The 21783-nt window shown below is 33.6% G+C and overlaps 1 protein-coding gene across 1 annotated transcript; it reads right to left on the bottom strand.

Annotated features, from left to right (window-relative positions):
* Nucleotides 1–341: 341 nt before the first annotated feature.
* On the bottom strand, nucleotides 342–8638 carry LOC123917662 (ABC transporter G family member 15-like). The gene is made up of 9 exons (XM_045969439.1): nucleotides 8319–8638; nucleotides 4924–5003; nucleotides 4112–4573; nucleotides 2752–2871; nucleotides 2264–2395; nucleotides 1848–2132; nucleotides 1435–1707; nucleotides 1237–1344; nucleotides 342–797 (listed from the first exon to the last, which is right to left on the bottom strand). The coding sequence occupies exons 1-9, from the start codon at nucleotides 8554–8556 to the stop codon at nucleotides 441–443; spliced, it is 2055 nt and encodes a 684-aa protein (XP_045825395.1). The 5' UTR covers nucleotides 8557–8638; the 3' UTR covers nucleotides 342–440.
* Nucleotides 8639–21783: the final 13145 nt, after the last annotated feature.

Raw genomic sequence — 21783 nt, 5'->3', positions numbered from 1 at the left:
TTTAAAGAAAAATGTATATGAAAAATAGTAAAAAGTTAAAAACAATAAATATGTTCTTAAAATTTTCATTAGTGTTTTCCCTTCTTAGCATGGATGGAGTGGATGACATATATAGTGTTGTTAAGATTTAGGAAAATCACACCCTTATTCTTATGAACTGTAAGTAAAAACAGCATTAATTATCCTGTTTCTTATAATTTATTCATACAAACTATAATAATATATATAATAAAACAAAAACAGTATTTCCAAATATATAATAAAAGTAGTAATAATAATAATAATAATAATAATAATAATAATAATAATAATAATAATAATAATAATAATAATAATAATAATAATAATAATAATAATAATAATAATAATAATAATAATATGGTATTGAGGTATATATGGTGTGTGAATCTTGTGTATTTGTATCAGGAAACAATGGAATTCTAATAACTTGGAGAGTTGAGACCCTCTTGAGAAGACAATGGATGCAGTGGTTGGTGTCTCTTTGAAGCGAATGATGGTGTTTTCCTGAACGAAGGCCGCTTCTTGATACGTTCCAGTGTTTGCTTTGTGTAAATACTGTGAAGAAAAGGTACAGCTCTCTCCTTAAATTTTAGAATGAAAAAGAAAATAACTCTAAGCAACATGAGGATGAAGATGACCATAGCTAGATCCCACCATTTTGAATAATCAACTTTCATTCCAAGCATTGTTGTGAGGATTATTTCTCCTTTAAGTTTTGGACCACCAGGTATCATAGGATCAAACTCCATTCCTATCAAGTCATTCTTGAATGCTCCCTGTATCAAAAACACGCAATTGAAATTAACATGCAACTATGTAAGTGTTTAGTGTTTAGAAGAGTTTATAGAAATATTAGATACTATTTTTGCATAAACACTTATATGTTACTGTATATCATAAATACTTGTTAAATAAGTTCTTAATTGAAGTGTTCGCAATGTGATACCTTTGGTTGTCATCGACTCATAAGTGTTGTCTAATAGTAGTTATAGGCTTATAGCATAGGTGAGTTTTAATAAATTGCTAGCTATTGTTCCACTATAAGCTGTTTAGAACAAATAGCACTGTAACGTAGCGAAATTTGAACAAACTGCTATTTTTTGTAATCCACGATTGACAACACTGGTTATCATTTGATGTCGTTTTGATCATGTGCTTTAGATTTTCTTTTCTTATATTGTACATGTTTGAGAATGTTGATACTCCTGAATTTACCTGCAATCCCCATGCGCCGTAATTGATGTATGAAATAGGGTAACGCCAGAAGAATTTAGGAAGATCGTAGATCTGCCGAAAATAGCCAGCAGTCATCATCATAAGACCCTGCATGCATATATCTTTCAATTAGCAGCCATAATTAACTAATGATCTTGAATAGCTAATGAAAAATATCTAGGTTTATGGTATACTCACAATATATCCTGCTCCAATTATCAATCCCATAAGAAAGTTGGGAACCAATGCAGCTATAATCATCATTGAGGTCTCCACAACCGCGATACAGCCCAAAAGATCCAAACAGATATACAGAAGATGTGAAAACCCGGGGCGAAATTTAACCATATAATATGTTATAGTCCCGGTAGCAAATGACATTACTGCTACAAAAGGAAATGAAGAGAGAAAATTTGACAGAATGTAGACTGCAATTCCATAATATCCATTGAGCCTTTCTTTGTAGAAGACCTGCATAAGTGTAATGAAAATCCGAATACTATCAGAAAAATTACAGAAGAAAATTAGAAACAGAAAAAAATGTCTTTAATTTCGTCATTAAGTGTTAGAAACAACTACATCAGTGCTCAGCACAACATTTGATTTGATACCTTCATTTCTTCTATGAATGATGGGAAGCCTCCTATGGACATGAATGTCATGAAACCTGATATAAAGGCGCCACAAGCTCCTCTTGCGAAAATTGATCTATAACTTGATCCAACGTCAAAAAAGATTGTTCCGACAGACAAAGATAAGGTGACATAGATTGTTAACCTTATCCAATAGTACCCTATATCTCTAGACATGTTCACAAAAGATCTATGTGTCAAAGTTGATAATTGCTTCCACCATTTTGCTTGGCTCTTGATTTTACTTTCATAATCATGTCCTTCCTGTAATTAAAATGATTTCATCGCTTTATATTTTCATATAAAATGTTCATTCTTTTCGAGAATGCCTAAATGGCTAGCTCTAAGAGTAAACTACATTACAACATCCTCTGAGTAAGTTAAGGGATACTTACAAAGTTTGAGATTTCTTTGATTCTTGCTCTTGCACAAATTGCATATTCTGACCAACGGTATTTCTCGATGAGTATTGCTTTGATTGCTGCTGTTGGTAAGTTCATTATTGATGGTGCTAGTGTTTTTGGTTCCTGCATTAAAAGGAATTAAATTAATAGAGTCAGAGGTAGTGAAAGACAAACAGATTTGAAAGGAAATGATGTTGTTAAGGGACAAGTATTATAGGTATGTTCTGATTTTATTTTGAAATTTGAATGATCTTAAACGTAACTGAGTTTTGAAATTCAAATATCATTATAGGTGATAATGACAATGATGAAGTGCTTGTTTGGAATCATCGTGAGTTTGACAGTATTGTTGTCAGCTATCGTAATTTTGACAAAAGTTACACTTTAGAGTTTCAACAAAATTATAGTGTCACCGTGATTTTGTCAAACTCATTTTGATTCCTAACATTAGTGAGTAAATAAAAGAAACTGTTACGTACATGTGTACTCCGGGAGGCCATAGTAGTTGTGACAGTGTCGAAGTCTGAATTAATACAACGGAGGAAATGATCAGAAGGGTTTCTTCTACTTGGACATGGAAATCCTGCTTTGCCAAAGAACTGCATAACATGCCAAATACAATGTTTTGTTATTATAGAAGAAAAACAACAATTTGTATATATAAAACTATAGCGGTGATCTAACTCAACTCACAATGACGATATTGTTAGACTTAATATCTTCTTTACTCATGATTGAATTTGAAACCTTACGATTGTGTGTCTAAATTTTAGGTGGTGTTTGTCACTACGTCTACATGTGGAAAAAAACTAGAGCAATTTTTGAAAATTTAATCTTCAATTAACTTTTGTTAAAATTTAATTTCATGCAATCTAGATACTAGTGTTTACTGGTTGTATGAAGTGATCAAGTCATTCATCAACATCATCATTATACGTATTTTATGTATCTGCATGTATAGAATTTCACATGAGGGGTATATGTCTATCTATTAAAACCCACTAGCATGTGTTTTAAATGGGGCTCACAAATTTTTGTCAAAAAAATGGGGTTCACAAATTAATTAATTTTAAGATCATTTCTCTCCCGACCCCATATTTCTTTTATACCTCTAAAAATTTCATTTTGCCCCTTGCGGTTTGAAAACTTTTTGCCAAAAAACTTCGGTTTATATTCACCGAAGTCAAATATTAGACCATTTCGGTAACTGCGAACCGAACATTAGCATTTTCGGTACACAGAAACCGAATGTCAGCTTGTTCGGTACCTGCGAACCGAAATATCCTAGATTTTGGTACGTTGTTATCGAAAATTTCATTGGGTTGTTGGAATTAGGTCATTTTCGGTAGAAGTTTACCGAAATAATTATTTCGGTACTGCGAACCAAAATGTCCCAGATTTTGGTAAGTGGTTACCGAAATTTATCAGCATGTCAAATTCCTTCGGTTTGTATAAACCGCAGTACCCCCAATAATAAAAATGAAAAGGCAGGAAGTAGAAAAGAAATGAGGGGGTCGGAAGAGAAATGATCTAGGCACTTGACACACACCCCCCCCATGTGAAATTCCCACATGATCATATTATTCAAATCCCAAATCTAGAGTATGGAATGCATCATCCCTGAATGTATAACATTAACACATAAATAAATAAATGAATATTTCATATATCGTGTCACGTTTAAAATGTTAATAGTCAAATATTATTTGTCACTTTAGAATATCAACAGGACATTTAATATTTTTTCTGTACATGTTATCTTTATTTATTAGTAAAATAGTTGGAAGTGTATAATGAATAATGAATTAATAGTACTAATATATATATATTTAAATGTACCTCAACTGCTTTATCAGCTGGTCCAAAGTAAATTATTTGTCCTCCAGAAAGTAGAAAGAGATCGTCAAATAATGCAAAAACCTCACTACTTGGTTGGTGAATAGAAGAAATAACAGTTTTTCCATCATGAGCTATGTTTCTCAAAGTTTGAGCAACAAAATATGCTGAGGCACTATCCAAACCACTTGTAGGTTCATCAAGGAACAAAAGAGAAGGTCTTGTTAAGATTTCAAGTGCTATGCTTAATCTTTTCTTTTCTCCACCACTTATACCTCTTAAGTGCCAATTTCCTATAAGTCTATTCGCACAATCTTGAAGACCCATTTCCATAATTGTTCCCTCTACAATGTCATTTACCTCTTCTTTTGTCATGCTAGATGGAAGCCTTAAATTTGCTGAATATGATATTGTCTCTTTAACTGTCAGTGTTCCCAACAATATGTCTTCTTGTGTTACATAAGCCTATATAGTGTTTCATGATATAAATAAATAAAAATTATTATAGGACATTGTTACATTATAAACTTACACTTTCCGTGATATTTTATAAGTAAATTTCACATTTTTAGATTCATTGTATAATTAATATATCTGAAATTCAGATACATTAATTATACAACTTAGAAAATGTTATAGAGGGAGCATAGTAGAATATAATAATTTGAAAGTGGTGCAGTCGATATTAATTTAGAGGTGTGAAATTAGAAGAAAAAAAAAGTGACACTTATTTTGAAATAGAGTAATAAAGAGTAATTAAAAAATAGATCGGTAAAAGTGGATAAATGTATATATGATGTTAGTTAATTACTTACTACACCCCCATAGTCTAATCGTCTTTTCTTTCCATTTAAAAGCACTTTTCCAGACATGATAACATTTCCAGAGAGTCTACCTGCAATGCAAGAAATCCAAATTATATATCTAATGTTGAAATTAAAATCCATAATATTGGTAATTTGTTCATATGAAATCTCAATAATATATTATCAACTAATTTAGTTAACAAATTCAATTTGTTGACTACCCAAATGTTTATAGCAAGGTTTTATGATCCAAGATTTCATATTATTGAGCAATCTCTACCTACCAATTTCTTTTATATCACACATTCAAACATATTTAATTACAAGCACTTTGCTCCTTTTGGACAACACTAAAATGATTTTTCATATATTGTCCTAATCCTAAGCACAATGATTTATTTATTTTTTGTAACTTAAGTCCATATATGACAAAGAAGTTAGTCGAATATTGAATTTAAGTTGGTTGATGAACTTTTATTAAAGATGAATCATTTAAAAGAATATAAATCTTAATTGTAATAATCTTTAGTTAGACTTTATTTACCTATCAAACAAATTTCGAACTCATTTTTTTTTTATGAACAGTAAAATTAAGACAAAATCTTGAACACTCCACTAATTTATAGATGAAAATAAGGATACACTAATATGCGCTATTTGGCACATGTTAAGGTAGTTACTAAGGTAGTTAATATAAAAGTTTGAATGCACAATTTGTTTAGGGCAATGATGCATGTTAGTATTTTTCTAACATTAATGGCCGAGGAGAGTTTTTTTTTTTTAATGGTAAATATATTATGTATTAATATAAAAAACAAAAAAAAAGTATAAAGAGAATGTTCAAAAAACAAAGAGAAGTACAAGAAGTATATTTTACAATAATCAAACAAACTAGAACCCCTCAAAGGCACTCAGGAAGAGAAAGACAAGAATCAACCACATGTAGGACAAAACAACAAGAGGACTTCCAATCTTCCTAACCCATCGAGACCCAACACGACACCCACAGTAGAGTGAGTGGGTCTTGTTTGTTGGGTTTGGTATAAATGTTTTTTTATTTTATAATAGTTTGGTATAAATGTTTATGAAGGCACAAATTCTTTTCATTTATTCCTAGCTTGAAATAAATAAACAGAGATATATGTCGCTCTCTATATTAGAGATAATACTCGGCTAATTTTGGCTATTTTAAATTTATCTTAAAAAGTACCGAGATTTTGCTCCACTCTTTGAAGAAAAAAATAAAATAATTGAAGAATAATGTAGTTGCAATTTAATGGTTTCATGTGCTCACCATTTTAACCTTTGAAAATGACGACAATCCATAAGTCTACAACATTAAACATTTCAACCTTATAGTTATACGGACAAATTTAGCACGTACTTTATATATTTCAATCTTATAAGTTATGAGTTTTCTTCTAATTCATTTTTTACCATGTGAAATCCATAGGCTCTGTTTGGAAGATACATCTTCTCCTTCCCTTTATTCACTCCTTCTTTCTTCTTCTAAATTTGTGACTATCTCTCTTAATCTTTTTAGATAAGTATGTCCTCAGTTCCACATTTACAGATCAAGAACCAACTTTTTTTGGAAAGTATGTCCTCAGTTCTCTCTTAATCTTTTTGGAAAGTTCTCAAACGTTATTAAACAACTTTTTTTACACCTACAAAATTAGGATAATTACATTGTAGTTTTTTTTTTTTTTTTTGACAATAAGAATGTGGTTGTAGTTAACTTAACTAATTAATCTTTGATTTTGGTAAGAACTTAACTAATTAATCACTATTATATAATTTTGAACGTGATTTAAATTTACTATTAATTCAATTGAACTAATCAAAATTTTAATGTGATTTATTAGGTGTCGCAAAAAAAAAAATGCAAAGATCATGTAGTATATATATTTGATCTATGTTTTAGTTCCAGTTTGGAGCTTTAAAAATTGATTTTTATATGTTTAATTGCTCTCGAGTAGAATTAATTTGTTTCTATAAATGATTCTAACTTTAAGTTAGAATTTCCACATTTTTGGGTGCATTTAATATTTTTTATCCACAGTATAATTATAAAAAATACGAAAATATTCATTTTAATTTTAAATATAAAATATTTTTTTTATCTCTCTTCAATATAATTTTGTCCTGTCATATACTATCTTATTCTATCATGCATATTGTTCTGTTTAATATTTATTGTTTTGCAAATTAAACACAACCTTTGAGTCCAAACATGAGTTTTACACATAAATTTTATTATTCCATTAAATTTCCCATAAATGTAATCAAAGATAAACTGTTTTACATCTAACTCATTTTTAATTAAAATAGTTTTACAAAATCAATCCATTTAAAATTAATTTTTTTCACCATAGAGCAAGGTTGTCAGAAGTGGACCGGACCGGCCGATCGGACCATGAACCGGCCATGTGTGCAGTTCGATTTGGCCTAAAAATGGGCAGCAACGAACCGGTAAAAAACCGGTCGAACCGGCGAAGAACCGGGTCAAACCGATGAACACTTGCATTGGGAAGCATTCATCTCATTATTAAATGAGAGAACACTTGATCCCACAAGCATTTGTAAATATTTTGCTTTGCTGTACATTTCAACAACACCTTACACAATTTATTTATAATAAAGTTACCTCTCAAATTTTTGTGAAACTAACAATGTGAGACTAATAGTGTATTGCAAATGTAATATCTCCATATTAGACAAGCATCATACATATAAACTCTGGTCCAACCAATTGAACCTTGATCCAGTAAGCTCACCGGTTCTGACAACCTTACCATAGAGTCAAACATGCAGTATTTCCACCTTCGTGTTGCTTTTCATTGTTTTTTGTTTTAAAAAAATTATTATTAATAATTGGTACCAGTGATGTTTCCCATGAAATTTAAACTCTATCCCATGAATTTGCGTACCTTTGTTCAGCCAAAGAGGAAAACAAAAATACATTTACTCAGCGAAATAGTTTGATTTTGAAGCCCATAATCCCTCAAAGCAATAAGGATATAATAGTGTGAGAGACATTTTTTTCAACCCTATTACTTTCTCACGGGCTCTACTAATTTTCTATTTTATTTCTCCGCTGCTTAAGTAGTGGATGTGTAAAATAGATTTTTTTTTTAAATTCTCATTTTTTTATAACATTCACTACTTAAGTAGCGGATAAATCTACTACTTAAGTAGTGGACATGAGGTATTTTGATAATTTTGTAAGGCACGCAAGAAAATTGATAGGTTGGAAAAAAAAAACTCATAGTGTGAGTCACCCTTAGGCATAAATATTTTGTATGACTCAGAAACTCAACAAATTTAAGTATTATGTAAAGTAAAAGTATTTGTAATATAGAGATATGAGGATGATGAAGTGAAGTGAAGTAAAAGAAAGAAACCTGCCAAAGCATCAAGAAGAGTAGATTTTCCAGAGCCAGATGGACCCATAACAGCCATGATTCTGTTTGGTTCAGCATATCCATTCAAACCGTTAAGCAATCTCTTTGTGTGTCCATTCCCAAAATTTGGAATTACAACACTCAAATCTTCCCACACTAGATGCATCCCTCTTTTTGAAACACCTTTCATCATTTCATTCTTCCCAACATCATTATCTATGTTTTGCTCTATCTCCATTAATTTCCTCTAACAAACACAAAAAAATTTAAGGTTTTTAATTAATTGGTTGGAATCAAAGAGAAAACATTTTGCTTGGTGTAGCCAAAATAGGTACCTAGCTAGCTTATATACACACAACACATGTACATGAAGCACACTATGTAAAATGGGTCACCACTTAGTTTGGTCCTATGTAATAATTACTCCTGAATTCTTCGATATACATCTTACTTAGATATGTATTAGTATCTGTTGGAATGAATAATTCTGATAAATTCAGAAATTAATAATCATTAATTTTGGTAACTATATATTAGAATTATTCATCTTAACAGAATATCAATTCATATTCAAATAAGATATTTTTCAGAGTGTTCATCTTAATTGTTAAGGTATGATAGTTGTAGTTATTGTTATGGTCCTCCAATAGTAACCAACTATAGAAAAATATTAATACCGTTGTTCAGTGATATGAGCTCGAATTGGTGAAAGACGTAACCCAAGTTGAATAAATTGTAAAAAATTCAATTCAAAATTAATTGGATTTATAAAATATAATTTTTATAAATAAGAAAAAAAAATGATAAAATGAATTTGTTGGTGAAATTGTGTGTGTATAGATTTTATTTGAGTTTTCTCTCAATGATGTAATTTTCTCTGAAAAGCCCTTCTTGATTGAGGAGTTGTGGATAAGGCCAAAAACTCATTGTGGATCTGATTCTCTAGTAAGACCCCGGGTCATCTCTTTGCTCTTTATATGAGTAGAGGGTGGAACCCTCCCTATGCTGGACTAGATAGAAGAGGTGGATAGTTTTCCCTGTCCAGCTCTGCTTCGGTTGGTTCAGCTCTTTCTCCTTTCTTTCTGGTTGAGTTGGAGCCTTCTCTCAGATTTAAAAGTTTTTTTTTTACCATAACTTGATTGAATTTATAAATCACCATAAAGATATTTTCCGAATGGAGAGAATAAAAAACATAATAAATGCATCTCTTGTACTCCCTCTAGTCCTAATTATAAGAAAGAAATCACTTTTTAGACACATTTAAAGTTTGATGTATCTAGACTATTATATTGACTAGATACATTAAATTTTCAATGTATCTAAAATGTGAATCTTCTCTTATAATTAGGATCAGATGGAGTAAAATTTAATCCTTTGTCAAGTGCTCATATATGTATATATAAAGGAAAAATAAGTTAGGGGATAAGAAAAAATAAAAGAAAACAAAGAGAAGGAAAAAAAAAAACTTAAGAAAATCCAAAATTAGGTAATCTAAAATTATCCCTAAAAATGTTGAAAAGCGGGCAAATGAAACGACCACTGACACAGAAATTAACGTCCATGTACCGTTAATAACTCCCTATAACAAACGACAAGTAATAATGACTCTTTCGAGCCAAACAGTCTGAAATCAATCATGTGACTGATACGGATAATAACAACACCCACAACAAATCACAATCCTTAAAACCTGTCAATTTCAATAAATTTGAAAATATTAGATAAACAAAGATCGAGAACATCAACCACAAACCGAACCGATACAAATAACGATCCAAAATTATGCATCAAACACTTGATATTATGAATCAAATTGACATTTTGGCTGCCAGTCGAGTTCTCTTCCTTCTAATTTCATGCATATATTTGCAGACACAAACATTTGTAGATATAAGATCAATATTTTATATATATTTGAGGTGAAAAATTCAAAGCGTAAATCAGTTTTTTTTTTTTTTATAAGCAAACAATATATTATAAAAGGAGCACAAAGGGGTACTCAATCTCTTGTAATATAAAACAAATTATAGTATGTTTTGAAGACATACAATCAGTAAACATCACAACATAAAGCAAATAATTAATGTACTTTATTAGTCCAAAACCACATAATGCGTTGCGAGAGTAAAAATCCTTCGAGGCTTCACACTACAAGAAAACCTAATACTATATTATTGGAGGAAATTTTTTAGGGTATCCGACCAAACTCAAAATTAATTCGTAGATTATTAATTCATTGGTTCTATTTGGCAAGTAGATGTGCTTTCCGTTCAGTGGAATGAAGATGATTATAGTGGTTCCGTGAGCTTAACTCAATTGGTAGAAACATTGCATTATATATGTAAAAGTCGGGATTCGAACCTTGGACACTTCATTCATTCGACTTTAAGGTGAAATTACTAGTCATTAAACTACTCGATAAAGAAAATGAAAAGAGTTTGATGAGTAACTCTTCTCACCTAACCAATAAATCTACTTGTGTTAAGGTGTCACCCTAACGTTTCCCTTCTTGAGTTATTCCAATTTCCATGTTCCAATTTTCACACCGTTTAGTCTTAAGCTTCCACATGTACGTACATAAATAGTCTCTCACGTCTTTCAATGTCCTTTCCATATTTGTACGTTTTTTTGTCACTCACGTTAGAGATATTGAATTCATTGGCCTCTAGGATATGTTACTTAACATGGAAATTGTATTTACTCATCATTACTAACTCCAACTGTCTTGTCATATAACAAACAATAGTAGTACAAGATTTCCTCTTCAATGTGGGGACCTTAACTTAGTACTATAGTTAATCTCATTCATTGGGCAATGGTTGATCAAAACCCATTGCCATGTTCATGTGAGATGATTGTGTTTCTCAAAATAAGTTTGGCTTCGTCGTGTCATGTTTCTACAAGTTTGTTTAAATGCTATTGGTAGTATATGTTGCATTTGGTTTTTAAGATTGTATAAATGCACCTCCCTACTAGTTTCCATCCCCCAAGAAAGAATCTTATCGCATAACCCAAGTTATAGTACATAACATTATCTTTTTTTGGTACAAGTTACACATAACATTATTTATACTCCTACATTGTATATGCTTTGTCAAAAAAAAAATTATATATGTACTTAACAATTTTCCATGTATTTTCCATTACTTTTAATATATATATATATATATATATATATATATATATATATATATATATATATATATATATATATATATATATAAAAGAGTACTAACTTAAACAAACATAAAGAATAGGCTTAATTAATAAAATGGTCCCTTAAAGACATTTTTGGTTTCAGATTGGTCCCTTAAAAAGAAAAAGGTCCAAATAGGTCCCTTAAAGAAAAAAAAGTCCGAATAGGTCCCTTAAAGACATCTCCGTTAATCAGTTTGGTCCCTAAAAAGAGGTCTAAATAGGACCAAACTGATTAACGGATATGTCTTTAAGGGACCTATTCAGACTTTTTTTTCTTTAAGGGACCTATTTGGACCTTTTTTTCTTTAAGGGACCAATATGAAACCAAAAATGTCTTTAAGGGACCATTTTACTAATTAAGCCTAAAGAATACTAATATAGACTGTGTGAAATTCCGGCAGGCTGGCGGACAGATGTTGTGACAGATGCTACAGCATCTTGTACCAGTACAGAAAACAATAGACAAGTTAAATAAAGTGCAGAACGTAAATAACACCGGTTATTTGTTAACCCAGTTCGGTGCAACGTCACCTAATCTGGGGGATACCAATCCAGGAAGAAAATCCACTATAATAGTGTTAATTCAGAGCTAAACTCTCCCGTTTACAACTTCTCACTTAACCACTACCCGTGCTAACTTCTACCTAGGAACTCCTAGATATGAGACCCCTCTCACTTCCTCTCAATCACACAACCTGTGTTTTCAATCAACAACAATCTGCAAGGAGTCACACTCCAATAAAACTAGATTCTACTCTCGCTTAAAAGCTCTTGAGTAAATCACAAATAAAAAACAAACTAACTCCGTACTTCAAAGCTTAGGAGAAGTTCACAATTACAAGTCAATAAACCCAGTCCTAAGCTTGCATCGATGAGACACAAGAAAGGCTCACAAATAATAATGAATAGACTAAACCCTAATTGACACTTTGACAATCACGGCTTCAGTCAATATACAACAAACCATCTCTGTACGTTGATAATCAGGGGCAGCACCCAGAGAGGTATACAAAGTAAAGCACAAGGCTTTACAAAGACACGAAACCCTAAAAGACTACATCTTTGATATTCTATTTTGATTCCAGTTTCGAGTGATAAAACAAGGTCTTGAATCATCCTTATATAGGGAGTGCTTTGTGGGCTTTAATCAATATTCTTCTTCTCCAAGAAACCTTTATTAAAAACAAATCTTCCACAAAAATATTTTCCTCAAATATTTTTGTTTCCAAGAAACCTTCAGTGGATATATATTAAAATCAAATCTTACAAAAATATTTTCCTCAAATATTTTTGTTGTCCATAATTATATTTTTGCAACAACCTCCTTGAAGCACACAAATCAAATATTTTTTTGATTCCTTAATCTTTTATAACAAACTTGAGAAACTTGAGGAACAAATCAAACTAGGAAATCTTTTGTTTGACAGCTGGAAAAAGCGATGACCAGCTCACAAGATATTCTTCAACTATTTCTTCCATAAAGATTCACTCCAAAAAAATAATTCTTTAATCTTAAAAGATTTGAAACAAAAATATTGAAATATATTTTTGTAACAAATAAAACAAACCGTCTTTTTAATATCTTTCAGTAGAAAGCGCGTTTTAGCTTGCTGGATAAGCACAATCATATTTGTAAATCAAATCTTCAAAAGATATGAAAACAGAGTATATGCGTTCTGTTTCTGGAGACACATGCTGTACAGGCATTCTACGGCATCTGGGTACAGCAGTTGGCTTATGATGTTTTTGCAAAATTGTAACCAACATTCAAAAACCCCAACAATCTCCCCCTTTGGCAAATTTTGGCTAAAACAATCTTAGACCAACTTTTACGGAGAGATACAGAGAATACTTTCCTTCAAGTCAACTTGAACACACAGCTAAGAAGAAAAGCAAAACCTTTGCAACGTTATTTCTAAGAGAACTAACGAGCAGGTAATATCAGAGGCATGCAACAGCGGATGGAAACACAACTTGCCTCATGTAGTACAACTTGAGAGAAATAAACTCTCACATAGTGGATTCAGATATAAGGAGAAATAAACTCCTTCATTTAGAGCAATCTTCATATCTTGGAAAAGTAGATTCCACACATAGAATATGCATATGCTAAGAGTAGCAGAAAAATAAATTCTACTCCCCCTTACTTCATGCATTCACACTCCCCCTTAGTTCATACTTCACTCCCCCCTTAATTCATAGTAGTACTCACACACACTACTACTACTACTACTACTACATAAGCCACTACTACTACTACTACTACATAAGCCAGATGCTACAGCATCTGTCTTCACATCATGCACACGGATCAGAGAAGTCATATTACTCCCCCTTTTTAGCCCAAAATTCTGACAAATAAAGTCAGTAGCATAGAAAACCTGGAGTATCAGAGGTACCAACAAACAAGCAACATATGTATCACCTACAAGTCTTTGATCAGACTTCTTCAGAGAAGCTTGACTCACTGTGTTCCTTTCCTTCAGACTCTCGTGTCTTCAATTTCTTCAGTCTTCAAATTTTCAAGTGTTCTTTAATTTTGACTTGATAGATGGATTCAATGTTTGAGACAGTCTTACAATCCATATATTGGTTCCAGCAATCCATAGCCTTTTGATCACGGAAACATCCAATCAGAGAGGTCAAGGCTTAATGGTTCATTCATAATTAAGCATGTACAAGTTACCCATATTTCTATGATTGTAACTAACTAAGTCACCCATATTGCTATGACTGTGACCCAAATCACCCATATTTCTATTACTGTGATCCTAAGCATAAAAGTCATCTATATTTCTATGACTATGACTAAGCACGATGAATCATTCATATTTCTATGACTGTATGATTATGATCATGTCATATGCTGCAAGTTTAAATGCTTTTGAAGTTCTTGTATGCACACCATTCAGATAATTACTCTCATCCAAACACTTGTTGATCTCGGCTGCAGAAAGTTTCACACCTACTCCTTACAAATACCTTCCTGAACTTCTTATTTAAGACATTATCACAGAACTTCATGAATTTTTATCCAAGCTTCTTTCCAATTCGTGATATAGAGAGTCAAGATCCTCCACATCCACAACTTCTTTTTCAGCAAATACAACCATACCACAGACACAGTACACAGACTCTGTTTCATCATTGTGCTAAGGTTGTCACAGTATAATGTCATAACTACTTGCTCATCATTATACTCCTTCAACATTAGTTTCATCCATAGTAATTGAGAACAACCACTTCTAGCTGCAATATACTCTGCTTCAGCAGTAGAGATACACTATTTTGTTTCTTGCTAAACTATGAAATCAATTTATTTCCAAGGAAGAAACAACCTCCAGAAGTGCTTTTTTCTATCATCAGCACTACCTGCCCAATCAGCATCACAATAGCCCACTAGCATAGAGTCTTCACCATGAGAGTACATTATACCATAATCACAAGTTCCACTTATATATTTGAGAATCCTCTTTACTTGAGTCAGATGACTCATCTTTGGAGCAGCTTGATATCTAGTACAAACACCAACTGCAAAAGCAATGTTAGGTCTGCTTGCAGTGAGATATAATAAGCTACCAATCATACTTCTATATGGACTTTGATCAATATCAATCCCCTTTTCATTTTTTGTAAGCTTCAAATGTGTTGTTGCTGATGTTCTTTTGTAAGTTGCACATTCCATATCAAATTTCTTCACAATGTTCCTTGCATATTTGCTTTGAGAAAAAAATAGTATCCTACACCTGTCTTACTTGGAGTCCAAGAGAGTAAGTCAATTCACCAACAATACTCATCTCAAATTCTAACTGTATTTTCTGCACACAATATTGTACCATCTTGCTTGACATTCTTCCGTCATTACCTCCATTCCTGTATCCTTGACTAATAAGAAACTCAGTCAGCCTTTAATCCATATAGAGCTTTCTTCAATTTGTAGACGTGATTAGGAACACTAGGATCCACAAAACCTTTAGGATGCTCAACATAAACTTCCTCATTTAAGTACCCATTGAGGAAAGCATTCTTCACTTCCATTTGAAACAGCTTGAATTTCAGAATACATGCAACCCCAGTAGCAATCTTATGGATTCAATACGAGCAATAGGAGCAAAAGTCTCATCAAAATCTACTCCTTCAAGTGTACCCTTGTGCAGCAAGTCTGACTTTGTTTTTGGTAATAGTGCCTTTTTCATCAGACTTGTTCTTGTAAACTCATTTGGTACCAATTACATTAGCATTTTGTGGTACAGGGACTAAATTCCATACATCATTCCTCTTGAACTGCATTAATCTAGTACTCATCAGTAAGAGCTTCTTTCACATTCTTGGGTTCAACCTTTGAGACAAAACAAGAATTATAGATAACATCATTAGCTCTTCTAGTAGCTATTCCTTGATCAAGATTACCAATAATTAGATCCATAGGATGATTCTTTTGAATTCTGATGGATGGACCTTTCTTTGGATTTTTTGGTTGGTCCAAAAAAAAGGAACTTCAGTATTAGTTTATGGTTCCTTCACAGTAACAGGTTCATCATCTTGCAGGTCATTCTGCAAGTCAGATGTTATAGCATCATCTGCCACATATGTTGTCTTGTCACCTCCTGTGTCATCTATCACCATATTAACAGACTCCATCATAGTTTTGGTTATGGATTTTGTTGGGTTTTTGTATGTTGGCTACATTTTGCAAAAACATCTTTTAGCCAAGTGTTGAGACATATGTGCGTACACCAAGTGTTGAGACAGATGTAACAACACTTGTATGTCTGATTGTTCGCGCCAGCTAGCGTTTTTATTTTCTATTCAATCTTTCGAAGATTTGATTGAAGAATTATTTCGTGGTGACTTATACAACAAGGCGCACGTGATCAATGTGTTTCAGAAGGCAGCCGAACCCTAATTCTATTTTCTAAAGGAATAAAATAACTTTTAGAAAATATAATATTTGTTTAAAAAATATATCTGGTGAAGATTGCTGCAGAAAATATAAAAGATTTATTTCAAATAAATCTTTGTGCTTCAAGAAGATTAGAAGATTTAATTTTAAAATATATTTACAACAAATATATTTATGGGAGGAATATTTGATGCAAAGAAAGATTTGGTAAAAATATATATTTTGCATCTAGAAGATTTATTGGAGCTGAAGCATTATGAAAAGCCCACGAGGCTCTGCTATTTAAAGGGTGCTGCTAACCCTATTTTATACACCGAAACTTGAAGCTAAAATAGAATATCAAAGATGTAGTCTTTTAAGGGTTTCGTGTCTTTAAGCCACTCTCTAGGAGAGTTGGTGTAAAGTGAACCACTCGGGTTGTGAGATGGTCACTATTTCCTCATTCAGAAACCTGTAGGTAATGAGTTGAGAATTGTACTTGGAGGAAGCTTTTAAGCAACTCCAAATTGTGAACTTAGTCATTAGCTAGGTGTTAATGTCATTGAAGTGTGTCTTCATCTTTGTCAAGGAGAGTGTCTCCATTCTGTTGTTATTGAAATCCTTACTGGTTGTAAGGTTGAGGGGAGTGAGACGGGGTCTCATATCTAGGAGTTCCTAGGTAGAAGTGTCATTGGGTAGGGATTAAGTGAGGAGTTGTAAACGAGGGAGTTTAGCTCTGAATTAATACTGCTGATAGTGAATTTCCTCCTAGATTGGTATCCCCCAGATTAGGCTATTAGGCTGAACTGGGTTAACAATTATGTGTGTCGTTTATGCTTTTCAGTATATGTTTTTAATGCTCTGTTTTATTGTTCTTACTGCTAAGACAAGTGTTACGACAAGTGTCTGCACATCATGGACAACACTTGTCTACTGTGTACCAGAATTTCAATTGGTATCAGAGCAGGCATCTTGTTCTATATCTGGGTGAGATCCTAGGGAAGATACTTTCTGGTTATGAACAAGTAAGGAATATAGAAAAGTTGTTTGGACTCGGAGATGTTCATATTTGTTTGAATGGTCCCTAGAAGTGGAGGATGGACTATTCATGGCATGGTGTGTAGCTTTGGTGTTGAGCTGCTATATGGTTTGATTTATTTTCAAACCTATGTTAACCTATTGCACCTGGAGTGTGGAGTTTGTGCAAAGGTCATTATGATGTGCTTGAAGTTTGTTGAGGAGTTTTCTGGTTTGAATTCCGCTGCATACATATATGATGGGAAAACTCTTGGTGGTTTTGAGTGTGCAATACTTTGTTCTCCTCTAGAGAGGTTCAACTAACTTGTTGGAGATGCCAACGATACTTGAGGGTGATCTCAAGTCCACTCATAAAGGCACTCATATATGAGTTTGTTGAAGAGAGATCTGAAGGAAGTTGTGAGCAATTTATTTTTGCTTTCAATCCTACAAGCCAACCTCTAGTGGCTTTGATAAAGGATATCTTATTACTGATGTGCTCCCAGATGTTGGTACATCTGACCTGCAGATTATGCAGAATCGTGTTGGATGATAGTTGGGCATGAAAGGTGCTTGGGATTGTGCATGGGAGTGCTCAAGTTGTATGGTCAGAAGTGGCGTTTCTGACTATGTGAATCAGAATGTGAAGGTTCTGATCTTGTTTTAATAGTATGCTCTGGCAATACATGACTATTTATTCTACTAGTAGTGGATGAAAGGGCAGCAAAATATTGTCAGATACTGAGGTCTGATAATTATCTTTGGTTATCTACTGCACGTCACTCCAGAAAAGGGCTGATAATCAGAATCTTAGTCAAGCTTTTAAGCAAACTAATAAGTTTTGGAGTTTATGAGTGACCTCACACCTATTAAGCATGACATCTTGCTTATTAAAAAGGTCATGATATAGAGTGTGGTTCTGCCAGGACAGTGATCAAGATGTGTCCTTGTTAAGTAAAAGGGTTAGAGTGTTGTTCAAACATGTGTGGATGATCTGGTATTGAAGGTTGATCAACTACTGGTGGTTGATCCTCTTGTGTCCCCCTGTTGTTGTTAATTGTGACTTTGGTGCTTCCACTAAGGCCACAAGTGATTGTGTTGGTAAAACTCTCAAGGAAACTATCCCTGAGACAAATGTTGTACCAAGTGTAGGTACATCTGTCCAGCAAAAGGCTGGTGCTCTCACTAGGCAGCAAATGATAATTGACTTTACTGAGTCTAGTAGAGCTCTTGAAGGCAGGAAAATGAAGATTGTGATGATCCTTTGAGCAAATAATTCATGAAGGTTTTTGACATGGGTTGATGTGTTAAATTTTCACCTGCTGTGATTAATAAGTCTTTGGGCAGGAGTGAAGAACCTGAAGCAAAGGTAGAGTTATCTGACAATGGTAAAGGTTTGAGTAACTTTATCTACATTATTGGTACCAAGACCAAATGGGATTTTGACTCTTATATTTTTTATCAAACTGCTAAGCATGCTAAGTCTTTGGCTGTGAAGATGCCAACAACATTTCCCACTATTCTTTGTAGTATTATTCTTGATCAGCATCAAAGTATTTTGATCAGCTCTGATGTTATATGTAAGAGGGAATCTCCTCTCACATTGCACTATAGACTAGTTGAAGGGACAAATGTCTCACATAATGTTGCAACATCTGGCACGAAAACTTCTGGGTTCATGACCAGAAAAGAGATGATTGCTGATTTGATGAGACCTATGCAAGTTGAAAATGTAACGACCCATTTTTCGTATTCGTATATTTTATTAAATGTTATTTTATTTATTAATTGGCTTTTATTATTTTAGTGAGCGACGAATAATTATTTAGCCGAACGTAAGTTATTAGACGCGAGAACACTTGTTTTGGGCTTATGGGCGTGAGAGGCAATGGGCCTAAGCCAATTGGGCTTGGTTCATGACAATAGAAGTAGTATAAGTAGCAAGTCAAACACATGAATAGTATCACAATTCATTTTCTTTGAGCTTTGAGTGAGTAAGAGCAAGAGCAAAGCTAAGCTAGGGTTTTGGCTAGGAGAATCACGAGCAAGAGAGGAGAGGAAAGGCTTGGATCATCATCTTTGCTTAAGGTAAGAGATTAGAATTCATGATTCTTGAGTGGCAAGGAGAGGGGAGATTGTCTATGTCTCCATTCCCGAACTCTCCCACTCAATTTCTTTTAGACTTTTGGTTAAGCTTTTGTATGTGAGTGTGATGTTCTTCATCATCACTTTGCATGTGTTAATCACTAGCTTGATTTCATGAAAATATGCATGTGTTTGGATCATGTTGAAAAAGTTTATGAAAGTTGCTTAAAACCCAAGAAATTGGCATGATTTTGATTGTTTGAGGTATTTAGATGTTTGGAAGGGATGATTAATGTTCCTTGATACCATATATGCTTGAAATAGCTGTTTATAAGAATTTATAACATGTTTGAATGAATTTTTGAGTTGATTCAAGGTTAAACCGCCTTATTGAAACTCAAGAACAGATATTTTTCTGGTATAGTTCGCTAAGCGACCAGGAGTTCGCTGTAGCGAACATGTTCGCTGAAGCTCGCCAATGCTCGCCATGAGCAGGTGACTTCCTGGTGAGGTTCGCTATGTCTCGCTAAGGCTTCGCTTAGCGAAGGCCTCTGTGACAGCAATTTTTGTTGATGTTTGTAAGTGTGATTAGGCACTTGTAACATGGTTTAAGGGTATCCTTACATGATTGTTGATACATGTTGATACTGTTAATGCTTATTGTTAATCGTTATATGATTGATAAACGTGTATGCAATAAGTTGTAGCTTAAAATGAGCAATGTGATGTTTTGGCATTAATTTGCAATGTTAAGTGAATGTGTTAGGATTTGTGTTCCCGCATTCATAAAAGAGTAGCTTCGAGCTAGAGAATATCATATGGTTGATATGTGTATACATACATGCATTCATGATTGTATGTGAACATTGAAAACTTGGGTTCCAATAACGAAAATGGATTATGTGTCCATAATGAAGCCGAGGATCGGATTAGATGAATCCATGAGTCCGGAGTTGCTATCCAACAGGATATAAAACTGTGTTGGCTTATCCAAGGGAGATAAGATGGTTCGGTAAGTTCCGACATATCCAGCAAGATATAAAACTGTTCTTGGTCCACCGTTGGTGAGACACCTTGGTACCACATGCATTTAGTTATGTCTAGGGATGACATGACAGTGAATTAATTGGCATTAGATACCTTAGGGTAAATGCGCATATATTTGATAAATGGTATGTGACATTTATTTGGTTGAATTGTGTTGAACTTTATTAATTGATAATTGTTTAGTGCGATGTTTTGACGTGAGTTAGAATATGTATGATGTAGTTCGAAAGTGTAAGACCTTTCTTATACTCGTATGATATGCGGTTATGTTTTCTAACTCTCTGCTTTGTGTTATTTGCTGGACCTTTGGGGGTTCAGATATTCAGGCTGAGGATTGTGCCGACGATTAGACTGCTGTTTTAGCGTGGTGTTGAAGTACCTTTTGGTGAGGAGACTTAGCATAGATTACTCCTCTTAGTACTAGCTTTTGGTTAGAGTTTGTAAATAGTAAATGCTCTGGTAATGTAACATCGAGTCGGGGATTACGCTTGGATTTCATCGTATATCGGTGTTACCTTTTTGATATGCTAGTTCTTGTATAAGTGACATCCTTAGGGATGAATATGGCTTATGTATATATATATATATGTATATATATGCATGCTTGGTGTGATTGAATCCGCTGTTGCTTTTCATGTTAAATTTCATGACGCTCTGTGTGTATGCTTGTGTTATAATTACCGCGTGGCACTCTGCCTTTACACTTGTTGAAAAGTTTTTAAAATTACGTTTTTAAGGGTAGTATGGGTTAGGGTGTTACAATAGTGGTATCAGAGCAGGTCGGTTCGTGTGAACCAATTAGGACTTTTCTTTTCCCCGTATGAGCATGTGTAGGGAACACTGTTAGTACTTTCTAACGTCTAGTTGTGATTCGTTCAGGAATCATGGCTGCTGCGAGAACGAATGCCCAGATTGCGGAGGCTTTGGCCGCACTCACCAACATAGTGGTTAGAGATCATCAACCTGGAAGAGAGGTAGAGATGAGGTTGGAAAGGTTCATGAAGCAGAAACCGCCAACATTTACCGGAGGTTACAACCCGGATGGAGCTCACAAGTGGCTGGAGGAACTTGAGATAATTTTCGAAGCAATGGATTGTTCCGAGGAAGGGAAGACAACCCTTGGAACATATGTGTTGCGCGAGGAAGCGAACGTGTGGTGGAAGAACGCCAAGTTGAGGCTAGGACCCGGTGGTATGGCTATACCATGGGCAATGTTTAAAAGAGAATTTTTGGTTA

Source organism: Trifolium pratense, linkage group LG3 (genome assembly GCF_020283565.1).
Source record: "Trifolium pratense cultivar HEN17-A07 linkage group LG3, ARS_RC_1.1, whole genome shotgun sequence".
Taxonomy (NCBI): domain Eukaryota; kingdom Viridiplantae; phylum Streptophyta; class Magnoliopsida; order Fabales; family Fabaceae; genus Trifolium; species Trifolium pratense.
Note: the sequence above shows the minus strand (reverse complement) of the source record. Positions and strands in the feature narration are given on the sequence as shown.